The sequence below is a fragment of the Peromyscus leucopus genome, chromosome 14, assembly GCF_004664715.2.
Source record: "Peromyscus leucopus breed LL Stock chromosome 14, UCI_PerLeu_2.1, whole genome shotgun sequence".
Classification (NCBI taxonomy): domain Eukaryota; kingdom Metazoa; phylum Chordata; class Mammalia; order Rodentia; family Cricetidae; genus Peromyscus; species Peromyscus leucopus.
The window spans coordinates 46079845-46093727 of NC_051075.1; the positions used below are offsets into that span (position 1 = coordinate 46079845).

Below are 13883 nucleotides of genomic sequence, written 5' to 3' on the forward strand. Positions count from 1 at the left end.
GCAAGCAGGCAGGGCCGCCGCTTCTCCTACCCGCCTCCCCGGGGCTCGCCGCTGCCCCTCCGGACTCGGGGTCGCGCGGCCCGACTCCGCCCCCCTCCGCGGACCCGCGCATTCCTGGCGCGGCCTCCTCCTCCTCCTCCCCCCCCACTCCCTGAGCGGCTCTCCCCCCCTCCCGCTCCAGCCTCTCCGCCCCCCCTCCTCCCGCCCTCCCACGCAGGCCACCGGGCGCTCGGCCCCCTCCTTCCCGCCCGCCCCGCGCTCCCCGCTCTCGCGCTCTCCGAGGCAAGCGCGCTCCCGGCCCCGCGCGCTCCGGGCTCCGGCTTCTCCCGGCTCCTGTCAGTGCGGTGACTGCGCTGGGAAACATGGCGACCGAGGGAATGATCCTCACCAACCACGACCATCAAATCCGTGTCGGAGTCCTCACAGGTAAACCGGGGGGGCGGGGAGAGGGGAGGAGGTCCGGGGTGGCGGGAGTGGGGGGGGGCGCCCGCCACGGCCACCGTCCTCGACTTGCCGGAGGTGTCTCGCCTGGGGTGGTGCTTCCCTGCGGGCCTCGGGAAGAGGGCAGGCTGAGGAGGGGGAACCGGGTGTGTGTGATGGTGGTGGTGGTGGTGAGGGGTGTATTTTACAACCGCGGAGAGCTGCTGGGGAGTCGGGTGTTCCCGGGGGGGAGCTGGGGCAGGGCCCCAAGGGGTGTCAGGCCCCAGAGCCCTGGCCGCCAAAGTCTCGGTCCCCCCCGGGGGACCGAGGGGCCGGTGCGGCGGGCGCTGCGGGGCTCCGCGCTGCCGGTGCGGGCGGCGGGATCCCGGCTCGGCTCCGCAGTCTGAAGCACGCTGCTCGGGGTTGGCCGGGCGCCTCCTCCACTAAAGCTCTTCCCGAGAGGGGGGAATCCCATCTCCACCCCCTTTGCTCCCCTCCCCCCCACCCACCCAGCGGCCCCGTGGCACCTGCCCGACACGACTCCCCCGGTTCGGCAGGGGAAACTCTGCTCCGCCTCTGCTGCCCCTTCGCAGGCAGGGTGTCCCCTCAGCAGCCGGTGGGACACTCCTCACCTCCCCCGGGAGCCTGGTGATAGGCTCTAGTCCGGGACCCCGGAAAGTGCCTGCCTTCTGCTTTTCCTAGTAGAGGGCCCTCTCGCTTCTGTCTGCCTCTTTTCCTTAGCGAGGACCGGCTGCTTCTCGTGGCCGGGAAATCCAGCCCTTTTTTCTTAAGAAGGAAGGATTCCCCTAGTAGTCGGGCTCTCTTCTTCCCCTCCCTTTAGGGACCCTTCCCCCCCCCCCCAAGTCCCCACGCCCCGGTAGATGGTCCTGAGACTGGTGAAGAGCGCACTTTTCTCGGGTCGCGTTTCCCTCCCTCGCAGAAGTCGTGTGTGCTTTGCATGTCTGATTCCATTGCGTTGTATTTGGGAGATATCCCTGAGTTTGGAGATAGGCAGTTGCTGCAGGGCATGACTTCCAAGATGAACAGCAAGCCTATTGCTGTTGGAGGGGTTTCGGCTGTGCTTCTGTGGTTGGCATGGTTTAAGTGTAATTGAATGGAGAAGCGGGGGTTAAAGAATTATATTTGGAGGCTGAGGCTTAGTTTGGAGTAAAGGAAATCCAAGACTTAGTGGTGTGATTTCGGAAAAAGAAGCAATGTAGATGGGAATCCTAGCGTCTTTCCTACTTCATTTAAATTTTTTTCTTCTTGTCGAATTCTGACAGGTTGAGATGATGCCCGGGAAGGAACTAAATGGAATGAAACTTGCTTTTATTATTGGGTAGAAACAAATCTTTGATTCTGCCAGCAGATACCGACTACAGTGCTTAATTTAGCTGCTGACTTTTATGAAAAGAGGATACCCACTGCTCCGGTTTCCCCTTTTTAGTAGCTGGATATCCTTTCCATGCTATCTTTGCAGATGTTAAGAGCAGTTTATTGAATTTTCCCGAGTCAAAGCCTCTGGAGTAAAGAAACTAATCTAAATCAGTTGCAGAGAAGAACATCCCCCTCCCATCAGAATATGCAGATAAAATCCATCTTTTCCTGCTGCAACTGTTTCCTTGTATGAAAACTCAGTTGTAGCTCACAATTCTTAGAGTTGATCTTGTCGACTTTAAAAGAATCTGACAGTGTCATGTAAAAGTGCATACCTTTTATCAACCGTCAACTTTTAATGTTGGCCATGCTTTGAAAATTAAGTCGAGTGAAAGTGAAATTTTATAGAAACCAAACTATGTTCGCTGTCTGTGGAAAATGAAAGGCCCTGGATGTTTAAAAGTTAAGCTGTAGGGTTTATTTTTTAAAGAACATGTTTTGTTTATTGACTCTTACCCTGTATTTTTATTTAGTTATCTTAATTTAGTCAAGTGATGGTGCATAGGTGTTGTGCAGAGTGCTTTGAAAGATACAACCCTTGTCTAACTGTGCTCCGATAGGAATAGCATTGATAAGTGAACAGTGGAATGGATGCATCATTATTGTACAGAAGTGGTCTAAATACATTGTCTATAAATTTGGGTGTAAATGCTAAAGGGATTCTGTGTTCAAATTGATTAGCAGAAAATGTGATTACCTGAAGGAAGAAATTGAGTGCATTTAATAGGGTCAAGAAGAAACTGGCATTTTAAAGGGGAGTTGAAAGTCAGTGGCAGCAACCTTATAAATAAATATGTGATTGAAGATGAGGCTCTCGAGCAGAATAAAAATGCAGCACAAAGGCCTTGAAAAGCCCAGGTGGAAGAGGTAGGTGGCATAATGTCAAGGAGAGAAGATAAGGTTGGCAATGGTGTTAAAGACAATTTAGAGGAGCCATCTCATGAGAATGGAGTACAGTAGTCTGGGAGGAAAAGTCTAAGGCCAGCCATAAGGGTGTAGCTGAAGAATGAAAAGAAGCTGCAGATTTAGATGAAGGGGTAACAGGACAGTAAGGTTTGATGATAAAATGGATATTTGAATCAGAAATAACAAGGGATTTTTCTTGAAGAGTTACTGATATAATTACAGTATTACTTGCTATGATAGAACCTAAAAGCATGGAGAAAAATCATCTGTGAATAGTTGATATTATTACAAACAGCTTAATTCTATGGGTTGACATTTCTTGTGATCTTGAACATTGGGAAAAACAATCCTCCAAAAGTAAAGCTGTGTCGTTCAAGTTCATGGATTTTAGAACACTTTTACTATGAATGATTCTTCCCTGAGTTTTAGAGTAAATTGAAAGGGTAAACTTGAAACTGTAATTCTTGCAAGTTCTAATTTCTGACTCTTTTTCTTCTTCTTCAGACAAGGCTATGTAGCCCAAACTAGCCTTAAACTCTGCTCTGCTTTGTTTCTTATCCAATTGCTGGATTACAGGTGTGCCATCACATCCAGCTAGTTGTGGTTTTCTTTTCTTTTGGGGGGTGGGGAGCAGTTTGAGACAGGATTTCTCTGTGTAGCCCTGGCCATCCTGGAACTCACTCTGTAGACCAGGATGGCCTTGAACTAAGAGACCTGCTTGCCTGTACCTTTGGAGTGCAAAGATTAAAGGTGTGCTCTACCACCACTGGACAATTTGTGACTTTCTTAAAGGTAGAAGAAATGTATTATGAAAATGCCTTGGTGATGGACATGATGGTGTATGTCCATAACCTCAGCAATAGGCAGGCTGAGGCAAAAGAAGGATCTCAATTTCAGGGCTGGAGTAGGGGGGGAAAGTCTCTTTGCAAATTCACAGTAGTAATTTTAAGTGTTTTATCTAATCTGTTTACAAAGGTAGTGGGAAATGTGGAATGTGGTCTCCCTCTATAAACATTTTACAGTGTGTCTGAATAATACTGTATTATCACTTCTAAAGTTTTTAATTGCCTTCTTTATGACCTTATTGTTGCCGATTGAATGACAGTATTTGTTCTCTGAAACTCTCCATTCCCTGGATGTTTTTCTGATCTTCATTTTAGTTATGAATTTAACAAATATGGTATAGTCTGTGCAGCTTATCATATGAATTAACTTTCTTGGAATTATAAAAGAAAAGGAAATGTTTAACAATGACATTCCTTTTTTGCTTGACTATCTTGAATCATACAGGATTTAAAAATCAGTTTGTGATAAAATAATACTGTTATTTCAGTTATACTGTTTATTCATCAAGAAAGTAACTAGATTGTACATCTTCAAATTTTATTTGTGTGTGTGTGTGTGTGTGTGTGTGTGTGTGTGTGTGTGTGTGTGGTGTAATGGAGCATGTGTGAAGGTCAGAGGGCAACTTTCAAAAGTCAGTTCTCTTCTTCTACCATGTGAATCTTGGGCATCAAACTCAGCTGCCAGGCTTGGCAGAAGCAACTTTACCACTGAGTCCTCTCCAACCCTATATTGAAACATTTTATGTTGAAGATTATGTACCTCTAATAATAAATATATTACTTGTCATTATCTGGTGTAGATTTGTAGGTAAGGAAAATTATCTAGTCTTGGTGACCTAAGTCTAGTGTTTAATGTTTCTTTTTCTAATGTTCTCTAATTGTGTTACTATTTATAGCAGAGACTAGTGATAATTTGGTATTGATTAATGTAAGACAGGTGAACAGATACCTTCTACCACAAAACTAGAGAACAGATGTAGGGCAGTTGTAGAATCTTTAAAACAGCTTAGTAGTATTTATACTTGGAGTCAGTCTTAGCAACTACATAGCAGACAATATATTTTGTATGTGTCATGTTTTACCTCCTTTTTCCTATTTGGAAAGAAGCTGTTTATGAAGGTAGTAAGTAGTTTTATTACTTTAAAATCTCTATAACAATATTGTCAGAGAAATAATGCATGCATGCAACAATGGAGAGTCATACAGATTATGCTCCGGGGTGGATTCATTGTCTTAGTAGGTAAATGCATGCATGCAACAATGGAGAGTCATAGAGATTATGTACCAGTGTGGATTCAGTGTCTTTGTAGGTAAATGCATGCATGCAACAATGGAGAGTCATAGAGATTATGTACCAGTGTGGATTCAGTGTCTTTGTAGGTAAATGCATGCATGCAACAATGGAGAGTCATGGAGATTATGTACCAGTGTGGATTCAGTGTCTTAGTAGGTAAATGAATGCATGCAACAATGGAGAGTCATAGAAATTATGTACCAGTGTAGATTCAGTGTCTTTGTAGGTAAATGCATGCATGCAACAATGGAGAGTCATAGAGATTATGTACCAGTGTGGATTCAGTGTCTTTGTAGGTAAATGAATGCATGCAACAATGGAGAGTCATAGAGATTATGCACCAGTGTGGATTCAGTGTCTTTGTAGGTAAATGCATGCATGCAACAATGGAGAGTCATAGAGATTATGTACCAGTGTGGATTCAGTGTCTTTGTAGGTAAATGCATGCATGCAACAATGGAGAGTCATGGAGATTATGCTCCAGTGAGGATTCAGTATCTTAGTAGGTAACACTGATAATCTTTGATGACCAAGGTACTTAAAGATATTAATTCATTACCTTAATTTTCACTAAGAGTAATACATGTTAGGAAAAGATGAACCTTTTTTTTTGTAAAGGGCTTTTTAAAATTTTTACTTCTTAATGATGGAACCTTGTTGTATGACCTAGGTTGGTATTGAACTTGAGATCTCTTGCCTCTTCATTGAATGTTAGGATTATAGATGTGTATCACCACACTTGGCTAGGAAAAGGCATTTTTTTGCCCTAATAATTATATACTTCTATATTAAGTTGTAGATTTGAAATCACTAAAAGATATTTGAACAAAATAAGAGTACAGTAGGAATTAAATGCTAGAACACAAAGATATTACAGTTACATGACCATTTAGCATTTCAGTCATTCAGAAATAGTTGTTCAGAATATCAAAACACTAAATTCTCACCTGAGGAGATGCTACTCTTCAACTCTGGAGTTGTCCAAACGTTTATTTTTCTAAGTCATACAATATTCTTTCCTCTTTTCTTTTTCTTTTTCATTTTTGTCGTTCTGGAGATTGAACTCAGAGGCCTTTTGCATTCTAGGCAAGCACTACTACTGAGTTGCATTTCCAGCTGTATTATTTCCTGAAAGCCCTTTACTGTTAATAATATATAAATACATCTTTATTTTAAGAATAATGTTATTAAGTAGGCAAGTCACTATTGAAAATAAAACCTGGATTCTACCTAGGGAATCTTGTATTCTGGCAATGTTACCTTTTCGTGGGGTAGAGTTAGAGTTATAAGAAGTCTACATCTCGACTGTGTTGTTTCATGAATTCATGGATGTAAGCAATATATTACAGAAAATTAGTGATTTCTTCAAAGTAGGAAAACCTGTTGGCCTTGCATTACCTAACCAAGGATCAATTTGAACTTCTGATCCTCCTGCTTCAGCTTCCCCAGTGACGGGATTATAGGCATGTGTTACTATGTCCAATTTTATCTGGTACTACGATTAAACCCAGGGCTTTGTGCAGACTAGCCAAGCACTCTACCAATAACATCTCATCCCAGCTTCCAGTGTAACTACTTCTTTCTTTCTATCTTTTCTTCCCTTCCTCCTTCCCTCTTTCTTTCTCCCCCTCCCCCTCCTCCCTCCCCCTCCCCCTCCTCCCTCCCCCTCCCCTTCCCTCCCTCTTTCTTTCTATTTGAGACAGGGTTTCTCTGTGTAGCCTTGGCTGTCCCAGTCCCAGTACTCCCTCTATAGATCAGGCTGGACTCAAACTCAGAGATCACTTGCCTCTGCCTTTTGAGTTCTGTGATCAAAGGTGTGTGCTACCACCACCCGGCTCCAAATTAACTTCTAATCAACTTATTTAATGCTAATATTACTTGCCAAAGACTTTATAAGCTAATAGTTGGTACATAGTAAGTTTTAACTATATTAAAAACACATATAGGGGCTGGAGAGATAGCTCTTTGGTTAAGAGTCCTGGCTATTCTTGCCGGGCGTTGGTGGCGCACGCCTTTAATCCCAGCACTCGGGAGGCAGAGCCAGGCGGATCTCTGTGAGTTCGAGGCCAGCCTGGGCTACCAAGTGAGCTCCAGGAAAGGCGCAAAGCTACACAGAGAAACCCTGTCTCGAAAAACCAAAAAAAAGAAAAAGAAAAAAAAAAAAGAGTCCTGGCTATTCTTGTAGAGGTCTTGGGTTTGGTTCCCAAAAACCATATGGAAGCTTAGACTGTCTGAAATTCTGTCTTCCTTGAGCACTAAGCATGCATGTAGTACACATATGTCCATGCAGACAAAACACTCATACATATAAAATGAAAATAAATCTAAAAATTGGCTACTTGACCTCACAGTATGTAGTGGAGAATCAACAGTACACTACCAGGGAAGAAGTGATGAATAAGAGTCTATTTTTACTCTTACTGGTGGTAGATTGTGAAATAAGTTGAACAGGGTACTTTTTTGGATGTCAGTTAAGCAGATAAAATATATGCTTTGCTTCTGTAAATAGGATTGAAGAACAATGAAGTATATTTGGAATTTGAGGTGTTAAAAAAGAAGTCTTGGAAAAAGAAAGCAGTGCAGTCCACAAAAGTTTTCTTCCTTTGGATCTGGGCAGAGAAGAAAATACCAAGGAAGAAGAAAAGATTACTTTATCTGCTTAGATGTATGCTTATTAAAGCAATTTTTGAGTGATTTCAAAAAGTAAATGTTTAAAATGAAGTAGAGATTCTATCCAGGTTGTTTAATAAATTAATACACTAATTTGTGTTTAATTGATTAAATTGAACTTCTTGAAATTTTCATAATTTAACTCCAACAACTTTCACAATAGCTTACCAGTATTTATATGTTCTGAAAGAGAAGGATTAACTCTGTTGTACTTAAGAAAATTTCTACTCTGAAAAAGGAGTTAGAAGAGGAGATTACCATCATTTGTATTTTGGGGTATATGACATTGCATCAAGGAATAATCTGATTCTTAAAGCGTCTCAGCTGGGGGAACAAACTATTTTTGCATTATCAATTTTACTTGAGTATTTGTAAATTAAATTACTATTAAGATAAGCATAAGTAAATCAGGTGTAGAATATGGATTATGCATGCCCTTTTAAAATAAAATCAAAATTCAAGGAAATTTAAACTGAACACATTATATTCCTAGTCTATATTTTAAAATATTTTTATTTTGTGTATGTGTGTGCTTGTGCCTGCTTGTCTGTGTGTGCACTATATATATTCAGTTGCTCAGGGAGGGCAGAAGAGGGCTTTGGATTATTTGGAGCTGAAGTTACAGGCAGTTGAACTTATATCTGATATGGGTGCTGGAAACTGAACCCTGGGTCCTCTGAAAGAGCAGCAAGTGTTTTTAGCTGCTGAGCCGTCTTTTCTAGCTCCAATTCTGAGATTTTTTTTAAGTTCTTTTCTGCTATTAGGATACATTAACAAAAAATTAAAAAGCGTTGTGTTGTAAAATATTGGAAGACTCATATTTTCCCCTTTGCCTGGCTAAGTTTTATACTCCTAAACACATTAAATTCTTTCTCTTAGTGTTTCTCACCACTGTAATGGAAGATTATTCTGTAAGATCACAGAGGTTCTCAAGACGATATTTCTGTCCGTTAGAGAAATATAGGATATTAGATTTAATTTTTCCTGTCCTTACAGTTAGATTATGGAGGGAAGATAGATTATACATAAAAATGCAAGAAAGTAAGAAAAAGACAGGTTAAAAATGTCTGAGATTTTTCTGTAATTATGAACTAAGGAAAAGTTTAGATTAAAATGTCTCAACTAAAAGACTAGAAATTTTTGTGGCATTAATAGTAGTTTTCATCTTACACTTAGCTTTAGACTCAGCTTAAACCTCATTTCTTTAATAAAATCTTTCCTAGAAATTATCCTCTTTAGTTATGTGTTTCTTGTTTTTCTATGGGGAGACAGTCTCATAAGTGTCTGTGTCCTGCAATCATATGCATTTGAGAGGCTTCCTGGTGTAACTTTTTAATAAAGAGAAAAGACATTGGAGCCAGACAAACTTGGATCATACTGTGGTGGTTTGAATGAGACTGGCCCTACAGACTCCTATGTTTGGATACTTGGTCTCCAGTGGTAGAAGCTGTTTGAGAAGGATTAAGGTTTATGACCTCACTGAAGGAGGTATGTTACCTGGTCCAGGCTTTGAAATTTCAAAAGACTTGGGCCAATTCCCAGTGTATCCTTTTTGTCTCTGCTTATGGAACAAGATGTGAGCTTTCATCTGTTCCTGCTGTCGTGTCTTATTCTGCCATTATAGTTGGACCTTTTCATTGGGACCACCAGCCCACAAATAATGCCACACAGACTTACTAATTACAGAAGCTGGATCTTAGTTAGGCTTATTCCTAGCTAGTTCTTATAACTTAAATTCACCCATATTTTTAAATCTATGTTCTTCCACATTGCTCATCACCTCATCTCCATACTGCCCATCTTGCTTCCTCTGTGTCTGGCTGGTGACTCCACCTTTCTTCTTCCCAGAGTTCTCTCTCTGCTTGGAAGTCCCACCTATACTTTCCTGTCTAGCTATTGGCCATTCAGCTTTTTATTACACCAATCACAACAACACATCTTCACATAGTGCACAAATATCCCACAACATGCCATCATGGACTCTAATTCCCTGAAACCATAAGCCCAGTTAAGTGCTTCCTTTTATAAGTTTTCTTGGTCATTGTGTTTTATAGCAACATTAGAAACACCCACTAATACATATACCCTTTATTTTGGGAAGTTATTTAACCTCTCTGAATTTGTTTCCTTCTCAAGAATTATGCTGGTAATACATTTCTTCTTCATTATAAACTTTTAAGAGTGGAGATAATGCATGTGAAAATATCTAGCTTGTATATCTAATTCCCTCCCTTTTCATTTTATGTTGTTTTTTAGTAGTTTTCTAGCAGTTTTGTGTATACATATTATTTGTATACATATTATTATTATTAAAACTAAGTTTTAAAACACTTCAAACTGGTGTTTGCATTTGTTGTTTCTTTTGGGCCTTGTTTTATTACCTACTAATGAAATAATTGAATAGAAAGTAATTAAAATTTAAAAAGTAGGTGCTGTGAAATGTATCCACTACCTTAGAAAGCAGCCACCCAGCAACACTTAGATGAAGCAGAACTGGACTGTTACTAGACTGACAGTGCGGGTAGGTGGAGTGCAGTTTTTAAAGGTTCCGTATCTCTTGTAACCAAGATACAATATAGTGCTGTGCTTTGTATCAGCTTTTCAGGTAGTGCTTTAATTGATGACCATACTTGGCATGATGATTATTTTAGACGAATGGAATTTGATGTCTTCATAAAAACTAAAAATTTGAAGGGACTGAAGAGATGATTCAAAAGTTAGGGGTACTTGATACTCTTACAGAGGGCCTGAGTTTGCTTCCCAGTACCCATGTCAGGTGGCTCACAACCACCTGTTACTCCAGCTCTGGGAATTTGATGGTTTCTAGTCTCTGTGGGCACATGACAGATACAAACACATACATATACATGAAAAATATTTTTTTAAAAAAAAACCTTGAAAATCTGAAACTATAGGTAAAAATTTAAAATTCTGTTAGTTTGAAAGTTAATTTTTTCAGCAAAACAACACTGACATGCATCACAAGTTATGCCTCTTCTGTCACTTATTAAAGACATTTGAGCCAGATTTTTACTTTCGTGTCCTTGGGTTTAAATATATGTAATTATACTCACTGTGTAGGATTAGTATGAGAAACAAATGAAATGATTTATTCAAGAATTACTAAAATATCAGGTCCTCTGTTAAGTAAGGAATATGGTAGTAACTAAGAAACAGTCTTTTGCCCTTGGAGTTTATATTCCAACACTGATTGAGAACATTTATGGTTTATTTACATTGCCTTATAGGGAATACAGTGCTGCTATATTTTACTCATTATGTGGATGACTTAAGTATAATTCCAGAGCTTAATCTTCTTTCACATTAGCAATTTTTAAGTTTATATACCTTTTCTGCTAGGATAAAAGCCTGAGCATGAGTTTTTGCTGAATAAGGTTTAAAAAGTATTTATTGGGCACTTATATGTTCTGTTTATATTAAGTGCTTTGGATATGTTATTTAATCTTTACAACTTTAAAGGTACCATCTTATTTCTTTCATACTGCTTGAAGAATAGAGAGGTTAAGTAACTTAGAATTATACTAGTGGCAATATCAAGATTCAAGCACAGGTGTGACTATACTCTTTATAACTTTAATCTATTCTGAATATTTGTTATTACGGATTGCAGTAGTATGAATCTATAATATATTAACTTTTCAGTTATAGCTTTTACATACATGATCTTCTTTTCTTAGATCCTAACCTATTATATCCCTGGGAAGTATTAAAATTCCTTGCTAAGAATTATATATGAAATTACATTTAGTTAGACTTGACATAAAGGTCTAAAAAATAAACATTTTACCTTTGAGTTTAGAGAATCAGAAGATGAATATCACTATATTAAGTGGTTTTCTTTATACTTGAAGATTTCAGGACTATGATTAGTTATTGTCAGTTTCAGCCTGATGTAGAAATGTGAAGAAAAACATAAAAACTTGCTAATAGAAAATTAATTTAATCTGAGTGCTTAGTAGAAATTAAACTTTAAAACTCACCTATCTTTTTTTGTTAATATTAATAAAAAAGTCATTTAAATGATTTTTAGAATCTATTCAGGTAAGAATAATTGAATGTCTTGGAAATAAGAACTTGAATACAAAAAATACTATTTTTTAAATATCAAACAGATGAAACATTTTAATGGTATGAGCCTCTTCTCCATCTACTTAAAAGTTGGTGCTGAATATTTTTGTTCTAATGCAAACTTTAAAAACTGTGCGTTTGGGCTGGAGAGATGGCTCAGAGGTTAAGAGCACTGCTTGCTCTTCCAAAGGTCCTGAGTTCAATTCCCAGCAACCACATGGTGGCTCACAACCATCTGTAATGAGATCTGGTGCCCTCTTCTGGCCTGTGGGGATATGTACAGACAGAACAATGTATACATAATAAATAAATAAATCTTAAAAAAAACCCTCTGCATTCATAAATTAATACCACATTGTACAAGTTATATTTGAATTAATTAAATTGCAAGTGGGAAGCTCCTCAGCTCTTGTCATGCTCTTAGTTTAAAACAACCCATTACAGTATCTTTATGTATAAAAATGTAATAATAGCATGATAAATTATGAAATTAAACATCACGGCCTTACTCCTACAGTCTCTCTAGTGCTGTTTTTTTGTCTATTCTTTATGTATTTGAATTTGTATACATGCAATCAGTATAGCACATGAAAGCTTACATATCAGTGCACAACTAGCCATAATTAACACCTACATATAAAAATTTCACATTTTATCATACTATTATTACATTTTTATACATAAAGATACTGTAATAGGTTGTTTTAAACTAAGAGCATAACAAGAATTGAGGAGCTTCCCTACTTGCAATAGACTTATACAACAGTAATTTAAGAGAAAGTATTAGTTTTCAAAACTAAAAGATTATATATTGCACATAAAACTCCTTTTTCCCCTTATGACAGAGTTTTTAGATTGACTGTCTCTTTGAGATAGGGCATACATTCTCCAGTTTCTTTTATTTCTCATTTAGCCTATTTATATCTCTTGAGCCTGATAAACATTTGCATTTGTGATCCTTACTCTGTACCTCCCTTTCCTCCTTCCTCTTTTATAGCATGTTTGGTCATCTTTTCCTATTAGTGAAAATAATCGTAGTTAACTTCAATGGGAGCTTACCAAATGTAAAATACTTTCTAGAGCCTGTTACAGAGCCTACTATGTAGTACAATCACTGCTTTACAGCTAAGGCAAATGTAATGAGAGTGATTAAACTGACTTGTATAAGTTACTATGATAAGAAAGTAAACTGCAAGTTGAATCATATATAGTCTTATCACGAGAGTGTGAGTACTTGCCAACTATATTATATTCCTTCTTGGCCTATACAAATAATTTCATGTAGGTCTTTAAAGATGTTCACATACAGTTTTCTTTTTAATGGCTCTATGGTATTGTATCATAGGCTATGCTTTATTTAATCAGTACTCAACTGGTGATCATTGAGGTTCCTTTAAAAATCTTTCACTGTGATAAATATAGATGTTTCTATTACATATTTATTGTTGCATGATTTTAGTTTTTTATAATATAAAATTAAGTAGAAATTTTAGCTTAAGAATGTAATAATTTTAAACTTTTGATAGTATTACCAACTTGCCTTCTAAACAGGTCATATTAATAAATAGTCTCACCTTTATTGATTGTTAGCTTTTAAATATTTATAAGTTCTTTTAAGGTATCTTTCTTGAATTTTATTGGTAGATTAGAATGTTGTTTTATTGCTAATGAAAAGTACTGAACTTAAAGTTACCTTTGGTGAAGGGGAACTCAATTTAAATAACCACAGAGCTTAGAATAGGTGCTGACTTTAAGTACTCAAATCAAGTGATCTCTGAATTACTGTAATCATGGGAGCTTATTTTTCATTTCATGTTCTATTTTTGAGTATGTTACAGGTTATCTTTCTTACATTCAAAATTGGCAAGAGAGGTGCAGTTTGAGAAGTTATAGTAATGGGCAATTTCAAGTTTTCATCTTCCTAACCAGAGAATCCAAAGGAAAATTTTCTTATAATGTTTTTGCATGTAATAATGGGACACTCCTTCATTGGCTTATGTCCATTTTGGGGTCTGTGGTTGTTAGAGTTGAGGACCTTGGTTGACCCCAGGTCTGTGTCATATGTGTATCCTTGACAGAGAGATTTTAAGCATGTACCTTTACCACATGAAGAGGTGTGGCATTCTGCTCAGGCTGTATTAACAGTATACATTAGACTGGATAATTTTTAAGCAATGGGAACTAATTTTGTATAGTTCTGGAGTATGGGAAATTGACCACCA

The 13883-nt window shown here is 38.5% G+C and overlaps 1 protein-coding gene across 14 annotated transcripts in view; it reads left to right on the forward strand.

Annotated features, from left to right (window-relative positions):
- Positions 1–252: 252 nt before the first annotated feature.
- Gphn (gephyrin) overlaps positions 253–13883 on the forward strand; it is a 410602-nt gene continuing 396971 nt past the window's right edge. For 7 of the 14 annotated variants that reach the window (XM_028876085.2, XM_028876089.2, XM_028876088.2 and 4 more), the window contains exon 1: positions 254–426. In XM_028876085.2, the coding sequence (XP_028731918.1) occupies positions 363–426 (64 nt within the window). In that variant the 5' untranslated portion in view covers positions 254–362. Of the gene's footprint in view, positions 427–13883 lie in introns of all 14 variants that reach the window. The other 7 variants (XM_037210655.1, XM_028876091.1, XM_028876092.1 and 4 more) reach the window with 2 other exon arrangements.